Source organism: Mustela nivalis (genome assembly GCF_964662115.1).
Source record: "Mustela nivalis genome assembly, chromosome: 10".
NCBI lineage: Eukaryota > Metazoa > Chordata > Mammalia > Carnivora > Mustelidae > Mustela > Mustela nivalis.
In genome coordinates, this window is record NC_139029.1 from 75,991,148 (window position 1) to 76,004,041 (window position 12,894).

General features: G+C 36.6%; 1 protein-coding gene across 1 annotated transcript in view; it reads right to left on the reverse strand.

The window, feature by feature from the left end:
• Positions 1–12,894, reverse strand: part of GLMN (glomulin, FKBP associated protein) — a 34,708-nt gene that overhangs the window by 18,327 nt on the left and 3,487 nt on the right. The window contains exons 4-7 of the mRNA XM_082688686.1: positions 9,836–9,952; positions 7,994–8,102; positions 6,439–6,685; positions 4,893–4,995 (exon numbers count right to left, since the gene is read on the reverse strand). Coding sequence (XP_082544812.1) covers positions 4,893–4,995; positions 6,439–6,685; positions 7,994–8,102; positions 9,836–9,952 — 576 coding nt within the window. The remainder of the gene's footprint in view (positions 1–4,892; positions 4,996–6,438; positions 6,686–7,993; positions 8,103–9,835; positions 9,953–12,894) is intronic.

A 12,894-nucleotide genomic window follows, 5' to 3' on the forward strand; every position in this document is an offset into this window, starting at 1 on the left:
TCCAGAGTCTTGCTAATACCCAGATGTACCTGGGTACACTCTGTAATTTCTCATGGCAGCCTTGGTGCCATGTTCCTATGGTGAAACCCTTGGACATTCAAGCACTTCTATATCAAAATAACTTCTGCCAAAGAAGGGATAGCTGAGGCTATCAAGCTCAAGCATGACACACTTATCTGAACTTCTCCAGCATAGAACAGAAGGCACCTCCTCACTTCATCCCCTACCCTCATTTCACCTCTACTTTTTTCTTAATTTCTAAAATTTTAATATACTTCAAATTAGTGTTCCAGGTTCATTTCAGCTCCTTCACTGCCAAAACTGAGGGCAGGGACTGCTTTTGTTTCTCTGCCTTTGTCTGTGATGACCAAGGTATACTAGGTATCTACTGCACTGAACTTTTAACTCCACATTATCCTTCTTTTTCTTGATCTTGATGGATCTGGCATCCTTCCACCTGGCCATGAGCAGGAAGTCCTTGGTTTCTTTGATTTTGGGAAGAATGGTTATGAGGGGCACAGGGAAGCGTGTGGCCGGCACGGCAAGTGGCAAAAAAAAGAGCCACCTCTACTTCTCCTTTGCTTTATGCTTCCTCACTTGTCTCTACTTCTAATACTCCTTCTGCTGAGATCTTAAAACCTCTTCCCTACACCCTCAGCCTTTCATAGGATACTTGCTCTTACTGGTGTAATTAAACATGACTTATTTCTGGTGCAAGCTGCTCATCCTCTAACACCTCTTACACAGCACAGTCAGGGAGGCAGCAGTGAGGAAGGCTGGTGTGGACAGAAGTTGGGTATTATCTTGGTCTCCTCTATTCTCAAGCAAAAGCACATTTTCCTTTCAGACAGATACCACACTGCCTTTAGCTGTCCTCATCTCTGCCATATGCTGACTGCCGGGTCATTTCCCCCACACTCACTAAAGACTCTGGAATCTGCTCACAATCTTTTCTCTATCCAACTCCTGCTACCATATGGGAAAAAAACTGAATGTTCACATAGGAAACTCCTCTAACAGGCCAACCTCATGGCTCTTGATTTCTGTACTCCAGTGATCTTAATTTCTAACTCATTTCAGCACATAATCCCAGCATTTGCAGCTATTCCACATTAGATACATAAACCCCAACATCTCATTTTGTGACAACTTCTTATCCTGTCTCTCTTACCAACTTGCTATTCTATCACTTAATTCTCTAGTTCTGGGATCCCTTCATCTAACCTACCTATTTGTCCCCTCCTAACTCCTTCTTTCCCTGTCCAACCAGCACATTATTGGTCATTTGAACTATTCATACTCTATATTTCCTTTAGTTCCATCTACGCAATAAACTGCCAGCTTTGGGAAAATAGCTACAATACACCTCGTTTTCTATACCCAGCCACTTGAGTACAGCTGGCAAAACATCATACACAAATACAAAATGCTATAGCTAAAGTTGTGGTTTCCAACCACAGATGAGTGATCAGACTACTGACTAATGCTTTCATGGTCTTCTACCATCTCTCCTTCCTTTTTCTTCAGTATTTCAAACTCTTAAAAATTAGACTCTTAAGAGATCTCTTTCACCTAAAAATCTGAGGCCAGTGGGTTTGATTCCCTTCAACTTTAATATTCAATTCCTGCCACAAATTTCCATGCATGCATATCCATTCTTACCTCCTCCAGATGTCCTTGATCCTGTGCTCTCTTGATCTGTGTGCTCTCAAGCCACATTATTTCAGTTACCCCGGAACGCTTCTCTTTTCCTCTCTAATGGTACCCACCCCTTCAGTCTATAAATAAATACACATACTCAAGACTCCCTATCTCCCTCATTACTTTCCTACCCCAGGTCCATGTCTTCCCACTACTCTTCTTTCTTATTCATCCTCTTTTGAAGAACACCTTATATTAGCTGGCATCTTTTTTTTCATTGTCTATGTACTCCTTTAATCACTCCTCTATTTTTGTCTCCAACATTCTGCTTAAACTATTTTTGCTAAGATTATCAAGGCCATCTTCCTAAAACCAATGGATGCTTTTCAACTGTTACTTTACAGGCTACATTTAACATGACCAATTACTTTTTTCTTCCTGCAACTCTAATACCTGACTTTCTGTGATATTTGTCCCACCTCTGTGACCCTTCTTTCTTCTCTTTGGTGGGCTTAAGTGTCAGTATTCTGTAGGGTTCAGTCCTAAGACCTTTACTTACACTTACCTACCTCTTTTCTCATCAAAATTTGATCATTCCAAACTTTCCCCTTAAAAAACCTGCTCTCTGGGGATTAAATATATATAAAGAAATTACTGTTAATCTTGTTAGATGCCAAAATGGATTGTGGTTACATTTTTAGAATTTCTTACTAAAGAAGTATATTTGAAGACTTAGAGATGATAAGTCTAGGACTTACTCTAAAATACTATAGTGGAAAAAAAAAAAAAGAGAATAGATAAAGTAAGATAGGCAAAATGTCAAAAATTGTTAAACCTGGGTAATGGGTACATGAGGTTACATTATATTATTCTTTCCACTTTTCTGTCTTTAAATTATCTTAATAAAAAATATTGTTAAAGCACAAAACACCCTGTTCTTTGCACCTTCATCTGCAGTTTCCCAAGCATACATCCACAAATCAATTTTTTAACTAGTGTTCTAAATCCAATTAATGACCAAATTTTGCTGATTTTACCTACTATAAAATTTTTTATTTTGCCCTCTCCTCTTTTTTTTTTTAAGATTTTATTTATTTATTTGACAGAGAGAGATCACAAGTAGGCAGAGAGGCAGGCAGAGAGAGAGGTGGGAGAGAGCCCGATGTGGGGTTCAATCCCAGGACTCTAGGATCATGACCTGAGAGGAAAGCAGAGGCTTTAACCTCCTGAGCCACCCAGGTGCCCCTGCCCTCTCCTCTTTATCTCTACCACCATTTCCATAATCAGGATCCCATTATTTCTCACTTAACTCCCAAATCTTATCTCAGTTAAATTTAACCTCCATTGATGTGATGAATCCAAAATAATCACATCATTCCCAGGCTTAAAATCCTACAACAGTTACCAACTTTCATAGCTATCTTCTCAAAATAGGGTACATTTATTATATATGCTAATGTTTATACTATATCCAGGGGATTATACTATAACACTGGCAACAATGAAGAGGCCCCAGTCTCTTATGTGCTCCTGGGAAAATCCCTCCCTTTTTCTCTAAATCACTCATAGACTCTTCTCTACTAATTTGACCATCAGTATTAACCCCTTTAACTATGTAACCCTATTTATATTAGTTACCAAATCATTTCTTATCCTCAGAATCTAGTTCCCCTAAATTTCTGGCATCTCCTGTTCTAAACCCTTCTCCTGCCTCTTCTCAGATCTCAGATACCCTTCAAAGTATGGCTTGTGAAACTCAGTTATTAGCAAAATCCATTCTTCGTGAAATGGTCTCTTACCTCTCTTGCTCTAAAATAATCTGACTCTTCTGAAAACAACGATTTTCTCTGCAAGCCTCCCAAAGGGTTGCTATTTTTTCACTCATATCCACTATGGCAAGCCTGGAAGTAACAACCTGTTCTCCTTGCTGCTTCTAAACCATTCTCCCCCATTCTCTTTGAACCCCTCAGCTTTGAAACTCATTTCATGTGCCTATCCAACATCTACCCCAAGATCACTCCATTAATTGGGTTTTGGACATCATTCTTATAATTCTGTGTGACTTAAATGTACAACCAAAGATCTTCTAGTACCATGGAATCTCAGGTACTTCACTGTCTTGTCCAGTGATTTCAGCCTCCACCGGCTCCTCAGAACACTCACTTCATGGTCATACCCCAGACAATGTTATTAGTCACTGAACTTTTCCACAGTATTATTTCAAGCATCCTGTTCTTTAAGCTCCAATCTTTTCAGCTCATTCCTTTTATTAACCCAGCTTCAACAACTTGTCAGTCACACTGAGAACTACAATCCAATGATCCCACCATCTTTTTCACTGTTTCTCACATTTAGTATCTCCTAACTCCCTTCCTTACTCAGCTTTAATTCCACTGTCCATCAGTCACTTCCTTGGATATGTGTCTTTCCCCCTCTCCTGCTTGTAGAACTCACAGTTCTCAAAACTCTGACCTAATTAAATCCAACTTTCTTCCTATGTTGCACCTACACTCTTACAGCTGAACATGGATGAAGAAAACCCACAACCACAATGACTGCTCTAACCTGAAATACATGACTATCAATCTCAAGTACATATTTTCCATATTTCAGATTAGTTCCCTAATATAGAATCCAGCACACTTAAAAATACTCTTGATTCATTAAGCCAAATTACTTTTAAAATAAAATTTACTTATTTCTGGAGTTATTTTGAAAATATTTATCATAAGCCTTAAAAGTGGAGATATCCTTGGGCACAGAAATTCCACTTCTAGGAATTCAAGGAAATAACTAAAGAAATATGCAAAGATTTGGTTAAAAAAAATACTTACCACAGACTTAACAGTTAAAAAAAGAAAGTTGGAATTGTATTATAATACTGAAAAATTGGAAAAAACCTAGAGCTAGATGGCCCAAGTTAAACAAAAATGGAAAGACAATGGAAAAATATTCATAATTTGCTAAAAGAAAGTACATTACAAAAAATATGTATAATGCTATAGAATCCTTAAAAGATTATATTATGTATATATTTATTTTTGACTACAAAAGCAAAGTCTGGAAGGTGTTGATTTCATTACCCAAATAATATTGCTGCTCATTTTCCATCCTTTTATCGTTCTACAAAAAATACGTATCGCATTAATATTGTTTCAATTTACATACCCACATGCAGTACATGAGAATATAGCAGGATAAGATTTTAAATTATAGCAGATTTTACAGCAGATTAAATTAGCTGTACTTACTATTATTTCAGATGCAAAACATCTTAAAGGATCATTTCCAGCTTCTTTGGACTGCTCAAAGAACTGTGCTGTCAGCAAAGGGCATTTCAAGCTTTTGAAACAACTAAGGTATAAGAAATGGGTAACTGTGAATACAGCATTTCCCAAGTATAAAATATCTAGTTCTATAAACATATCGAAGTTAATTTTACATGAAAATTAACTCAACCACCTGTAAAACTGCGCATGTAATATCCTTCCTACTATGGGCAACTGGGTGGCACGGTCAATTAAGTGTCTGCCTTCGGCTCAGGTCATGATCCCAGGATCCTGGGATTGAGTCCCATGTCTGGACTCTGCTCAGTGGGGAGCCTGCTTCTCTCTCTCCCTGCCACTCCCCCTGTGCTCTCTCTGTCAAATAAATAAAATCTTAAAAATTAAAAAAAAAAAATCCTTCCTACTAGTATTGGGGAAAGAATGAGAATACCTTGCTAGACTCCATGTGTTAAGATTCACTTACACTTCTGGACTATATGGAGGGTTACTGAAGGTTTAAGGGCCGGTGCTATGCCATGATGTAGTTTTCATTAGTTCAAGAAAAAATCGGGATAATGTAATTTTTTTTCATAAAGCTCTATTTGTTTTATTTAGAAAACCAAACTTTATTCTGTGATTAAGGCTTGTCAATTCTTTATTTTTACTTTCATGAAATAATGGGTTTTATAAATGGCAAAAAAAATTTTAATGTCTTTACATGAAAAAATAGAAAGCTAACTATAGTTTTAGTCTCCAAAATTTAAAAGATAAAATTACTAGTCTATAATTAGTAGTCTAAAACTAGTCTAATCCAATAATCTAGTCCAATACTGTCCAGCAGAAATATAATACAAGCCCCACATAGAATTTAAAATCTTTCAGTCACATTAAAAAAGAAACAAGGGAAAGTAATAACTTATCTTATTAACCCAATATATTTAAAATATTGTCTCAATGTGTCAGTATACAAATTATTGGGGTATTTGATTATCTTTTTAATAGCAAGTCTTTAAAATCCAAGGAGCATTTTATACTTAGAGCACATCTTAATCTTAACTAGCTGTATGTCAGGTGCTTGACAGCCACACTGAAGCATGTTTAGTGTATAGTACCTCTGGAATGAATGCTGTTGGGTACTCTGTTACCATTTTTATAGTCAAGTTGGATGTTCAACGGTTTAGTGCTGCTTCTGCTGCTTTCTAAAGGAGAGTAAAAACACAATTCCCTCACAGAAAGACCAGATTCTCTGAGCTACACCTATTTCCACCCTTTAATTATCCACTTACTATGATGAATAAAAGTAAGCCATCGAGGAATATAAAGTAAATTAAACAAATGGATTTTGGTTTTTAATTTTTAAAACTGTAGAGCATGACATTTACTGAGGCACTGACCACCGTACCCCATAATCTACAATTCAAAACCAGAAACTAGATTTATATGTCCATGGCAAATAAATGCAACAAAGAAACATAAAATAATTGATGGATTACTTAATTCCACTGTGAAATATTACCAAAAATATACTTACAATTTCAGTAATTCATCCTTTAACTTTTCATTTTCATTTTCCAGTGAGTTTTCTTTGTCATTAATGACTTCTTCCACAAAAGGTTTAGTGAACTCTATTAACGCTTTGCAACACTGACAAAGGCCATAGTCATCTGTTTGTATTTGTTCTTCTGAGTATGGAACAGGAAGGAGAGATAGCTGACTCCAGAGGGTGGACAATGCTAATCCCACTGAATATGCCTTGTTGTTATGAAGCTTCTGAATCACTAAAACAGAGACCAAATTAGGACTTGAGGTAGCTTCATCAAGTATGCTACACATGGGACCAGAAGTCCAGTAAATGTAGACTTCCGTGTAAAAAAACATTGTAACAACTTTGAAATGAGGATGACATATCATAACTTAATTGGTAATGTTTTTATTCTTCCTTCTTAGTGGTGCATGAAATACTGGATCATCTTACAATCATGGCACCCTACAACAGATGCCACAAAATCTTGTTTTAAGTTTGTTTCTAACCATGGAAACACTTTGTTCCACATTTTTTGGTTATTTTAAGTATCAAATAAGAGAAAGTGTCTTTAGAAAAACAATTATCATATGATCTCCCTGATAGGAGGAAGTTGAGATGCAGTGTGGGAGGTTTGCGGGGTAGGAAGAGAATAAATGAAACAAGATGGGATTGGGGAGGGAGACAAACCATAAAAGACTCTTAACCTCACAAAACAAACTAAGAATTGTGAGGAGGGGCTAGGTAGAGGGTGGTGGGGTTATGGACACTGGGGGAGGTATGTGCTTTGATGAGTGCTGTGAAGTGTGTAAACCTGGTGATTCACAGACCTGTACCCCTGGGGCTAATAATACATTATATGTTAATAAAAAAAAAATAAAAAATAAGAGAAAGTATGTTTGTAAAATACAAAGTATTGTCAAAATGAAAGGTAGTATTACTATATTTTCCTTTCTAGGAGACTATTCAAGTGGTATGAAGCTGCTTCATTCTCATTTAAGATTAATTTACTCTAACTTCTAGATTCTGGGTCCAGCTACCAGACTCTGAGTTATATGTAAGTCATAAAAGGAAAAGGTAGTCTCTTCCCATGGATAAATATTGTCTGCTTTGGTTGCCAAGGTCCACTGCTTAGCAATAATGTTACTGCACTCAGTCATGGAGACTTTATTTCTACATTTGTTTCATTCAGTAGTTCTTTTGCTCTTCCCAGCCCCAGCTTCCCAGGGCAGAGGAAGAAGAATGCCTGAATACTGTTCTTAACCAAGATACAGGACCTATCACAATGCTAACAGACTGAGTAAAGCAGAAAGCTACAGATTATAACATAATGCCTGAAAAACAGCATGACATTCAACAAAATATATCACAGGTATCTGTGCCAGGTATTGTTGTCTTCCTATAGGCAGCAGGATTCAAACTGGTACTGCTACTGCTAGTTTAAGCGAAGTACTCAATAATTAGTCAAATATTTTACTTTGGTATAATGCTGACATTTTGGAGTAATACCAAGAACTGAACACAGATAAAATAAGAAATCCTTAGATATCAAAATACGTATTACCTGTTTGTAATGGCTGAAGTAAAAGAAGAATAATTTGGGATATCTGTTTTCCAGAGGGCTCTTCAATCAGTTCAAGCAAACCCAACAATAATTCCTTTGGATTACATAACTATAAAAATATTCACAATTGAACCTGTTTAATACAAGTTGTATTTAAAGCCACATGATTACTATTTTTAAAAGGCAGCATATACTGAGAAAATATAATTATTTTTGCTTAAAAGTAAAAAAAACCTCACAATTATTGTTTAAAAAAATACACTAACAAAACATAGAATCTGACTGTCAAATCACTGTAAAACTACAAAGCAGTAAGTCCTAAGTCTCTCAATAGACAACTATATTTGGGGCGAGCCTTCAACTCTTGGTTTTAGCTCTGGTCATGATCTCATGGCTGTGTGATCAAGCCCTTTGTTGGGCTCTGTGCTCAGTGCAAAGTCTGCTTTAGATTCTCTCTCCCTCTCCCTCACTCTCTCTCAAATAAATAAATAAAATCTTAAAAAAAAAAAAAAAAAAAAAAAAAGACAAGGGCACCTGGGTGGTTCAGTCAGTTATGAGTCTGCTTTCATGTCAGGTCATGATCCCAGGGTCCTGGGATCAAGTCCGGCCTTGGGCTCCCTGCTTAACAGAGAGTCTGCTTCTCCCTCTGCCTCTGCCCCCACCCCTTGCTTGTATGCTCTCTCTCTTTCAAATAACTAAGTAAGATCTTTTAAAAAATAGACAACTATATTTTGGAGACTTAAATTCCTGGCTAAAGGAAAAGTTAGAAAAATAGGGAGAAAGAAGAACTTGATTATCAGAACTGAGGTTTCTTCTAGCTTTGCCTGTCTACTCTGAAACCTACCTTGGTTCCCAGAACTTAGCAGATGGGACCTTTCTAGCTTACACTGCAAGGGTATTTAAGTGAGTACAGTCTCTTTTGTCTTTCTAAACAGATAAAACTTTGCAGTGCCTTCTGCCTAGCCAGAATTACCTCACTTGCCTTTTTAAAAAGTCCTCATAATTAATAACTACTATCTAGATGGAGTTTCCTCTTTCCAAGTATATATTTTTATTTGTATTGATCTCTAAGTAGCTTCTTAAAATGTTCTTTTCCTTAGAATTTATTCTCCTATACCATCTTTTTTTTTTTAAAGATTTTATTTATTTATTTGGCAGACAGAAATCACAAGTAGGCAGAGAGGCAGGCAGAGAGAAAGAGGAGGAAGCAGGCTCCCCGCTGAGCAGAGAGCCCGATGTGGGGCTCGATCCCAGGACCCTGAGATCATGACCTGAGCCAAAGGCAGAGGCTTTAACCCACTGAGCCACCCAGGTGCCCCAGCCATCATTTTTTACATATAACTCTAGTAATCTTTTACCAAGAGTCTCTTAGGTTGCTGGTTATAACTGAATTTACTTCCTCTTCCTATTTCCCCTGTGATCATTTGCATTCTAGGTTTTTGATATTCTTTTAGAGAATATACCACACAGAAAAGAACCTACCACACACAAAAAACCCCTGATAGAACAGTGTGGCCTTAAACTAACTGCCTCTCTTAACCCTGAATTCCACATCTATACATTAAGCTATTATTAAAAATAGAACTTCTTAGGTATCTTCTTGGAGATTCTGAATCAGTGTGTCTGCGATGAAGTTAGATAATTCTTATACCCAGAAATTTGGAAAAATGGAAATGGACTTGCCCATCCAATCAATAAAATTGGGTCTTTTCTCCAAAGAATTCTCTCCTATATTTTCATGAACTAAAAGCTTTGTCACCCAAAATGAGCATTTAACATTAAAGGGAATTACAAAATACTGCTGGCTATTGTGACAAAGAGAATGTAATTTTGTTAACTTACCTTTACCAATAAATCAAGCATCAGAAAATAGTATTTTCTCTTCTCATCGTCCTTATTCCACAAAAGACATCGAACAACAGGACCAACAAGATTCCAGCCCATATTCTTGATAATGACCTGTGAAAACATTTTCAAGGTAAAGAAAATACTGCCATCTATAGGACTCTTACAGTGAGCTTTCTTCCTTTCTTTTTTTAAAAGATTTTATTTATTTATTTGACAGAGAGAGATCACAAGTAGGCAGAGAGGCAGGCAGAGAAAGAGAGAGGAGGAAGCAGGCTCCCTGCCGAGCAGAGAGCCCGATGCGGGACTCGATGCGGGACTCGATCCCGGGATGCGAGATCATGACCTGAGCCAAAGGCAGCGGCTTAACCCACTGAGCCACCCAGGTGCCCCTACAGTGAGCTTTCTTAACGTGAAGTAGCTTAGAATTTCCTCTGAAATAGCTAAGATGAAGCAAATGAAGCCTATGGCATTTCACCCTGACTTTTTAGGGTTAGCTAACAACTATCAACATTTTAAGATAGTTTTTGATACTCTCACTGAGGAAAGGTGAATGGGCATTTACTTTAAATCAGGTAAGTGTCTTTTTCACAATTTAAACAGTTCCTCTATTTCCAACAAGAGAGTTAATTTGTGAGCAAATACTTATTTTCATGGAAAATTTTGCTTTCCTGACTCATGAAGAAATCCATGTAATGCTCATGAACCTTTTAAAGTTCCTTGGAAAATCTGTACATACATTATGATTATGTAACTTATGTAAAAGAAGGGGATGCCACTTTATTTTCTCTCCTACATATAAGTTGCTTCTATTTTCAAAGATATTTCAGAATATTTACCACAAAAGCAAAAGTTTATCTTTTTAATTAGTGATTCACATTCATGATCAAAACCACTGTTTTTGGAACTAGCAACAATATACTCCACTTTTCTGGCCTTTCTGTTTCAACTTTCCAGTATTTATCAAGAATATACTACTATATGTGAAGTACCTAAAATAGTCTAGTGCTTGGAATAAGGCAAGGTAAGATCTCCATCCTGACTGAGTTTACATTCTAGGTTCCCTCATAAAAACAAAAACAAAAAAACCACACATCTAAGAAGATGACAATTAGGTACAATAACCCCAGACCCATAAAATAATCAAGGTAGAGTATAAGGTATAGCAGGAGAATTGTCACTTCCATCTAGGAAAGGCAGGAAAGGCTTCCCCGAAGAGGCAATGGCTAAGCTAAGGCTTGTTAGGGAAATCTGTCAGGCATAAATGGGTGGGAAATACGTTTAAAGCTCTGAAACAGCAATGTGTAAAGGTTTAAGACTTAACATGTTCTAGAGAACTAGCAACAGAATATGTTAGGGGACATGAACATATAGCTCACAAGAGGAAATACTGTTTATATTTTTGCTCATTTATCAGCTGGACATTTTAGCATCTGTCTTTATCAATCTGCATAAGCTCCCTACATGTTAATATTCCATTCTTGTATTTACAACAAATAATTTGGTTTTTTGGTTGTCCTTATTTTTTGTATAGCAAAATACACTTTCTTTTCTTTGGTTCATTTCCTACTGGCTATTAGGTCTAAATGGATTTCCTCTTTTAGAGATGCATAAACATTCATTTACATTTAAGTATATATACAAATTTCTTCTTATTCAGTATGATTAATGCTAAAAACATGAAGCTCAGGTTTGGATTTTGGCTCGGGTAGTGAGATGGAGCCTTGTGAGATGGAGCCCTGTGTCAGGCTCTGTGCTCAGTGGGGAGTCTGCTTGTCCCTCTGCCCCTCCCCCGCCCCTCCCCCACTCATATGATTACATACACGCTCTCTCTCAGGTAAATAAAATCTTAAAAAAAAAATGGCATAAAATGAAGACCTAAATTGATTTTTAAAAAATAAATAGCAAAACAATCACCCTTGTTTATCCAATGAGAAAGACAGTTGAGCTGTTCTCTTTAAATATTTTTTATGCTAGTTATTTCTGCCTGGCACACTGTTCTCCCAGACAGCCTCATGGTTTATTTACACCCCTCCTTCCGTCAAATCTCTGCAATTTCACCTAGCATGGTACATCCCCCCAACTATGCTTTATTTTTCTTTATAGTATTTATCACTTTCTAACACACTATATAATTTATCATGTAGCTACCTGTCTTCATTAGAATTTAAGATCCATATGGACAGTGATTTTTGTTTACTGCTCTATCTATTCCTGGCATCTAGACAATGGCCTGTTACAAAATAGGTGCTCCATACTCGCAGGTTAAATGATGTCTATTATCTTAAAGTATAATAAACTATCCTTCCTCCAAAGATTTGATATTCTGTTCTGTTTTCTTCTATTTTGTGTGTGTGGCTAGACTTCTAATATTTAGGTCTTTAGATTTTATTTATTTATTGTCAGAAAGAGAAAGCACACTAGCAGGTGGAGGGGTAGGCAGAAGGAGAAGCAGACTTCCTTTTCAGCAAGGAGTCTGATGTGGGACTCGATCCCAGGACCCTGGGATCACAACCTGAGCTGAAGGCAGATAATTAACTAACTGAGCCACCCAAGTATCCCTAATATTTAGGTCTTTAATCAGAAACTTATATTATGAGCTTATTAATTTTTTGCCAAACTACTCTTATTCCACAATTATCTATTAAGACTATATTTGCTTTTTAAAACTTAACTAGCTCCTGTTAGACTCTACTTTTCCAACTAAGCACTTCTTTCCCTTTCCATTGTACTTCTACCCTATAAGTGATTCTCTGAGAATAATTAACTATTTGAATAAGATTTGAATAAGATTCAAATTAACAATTTAAATAAGATTTTGCATATCTGAAATCAAAAACAAGTAATTTTGATAAAATATTTTACAAATATTTCAGCGGCAAGGTATCTAGTCATTACGTAAATAGTGAATAATTTTAAGGAAGGGGAATCAATACTATCCACAAACTAAACCTTGTATAGCTTAATATTATCTACAGAGTAAGATTATCCCCAAATGACAGATGAGAATGCCAAAAGTTTAGAGATTACTGACATACCTCAATATCAACTAAAAT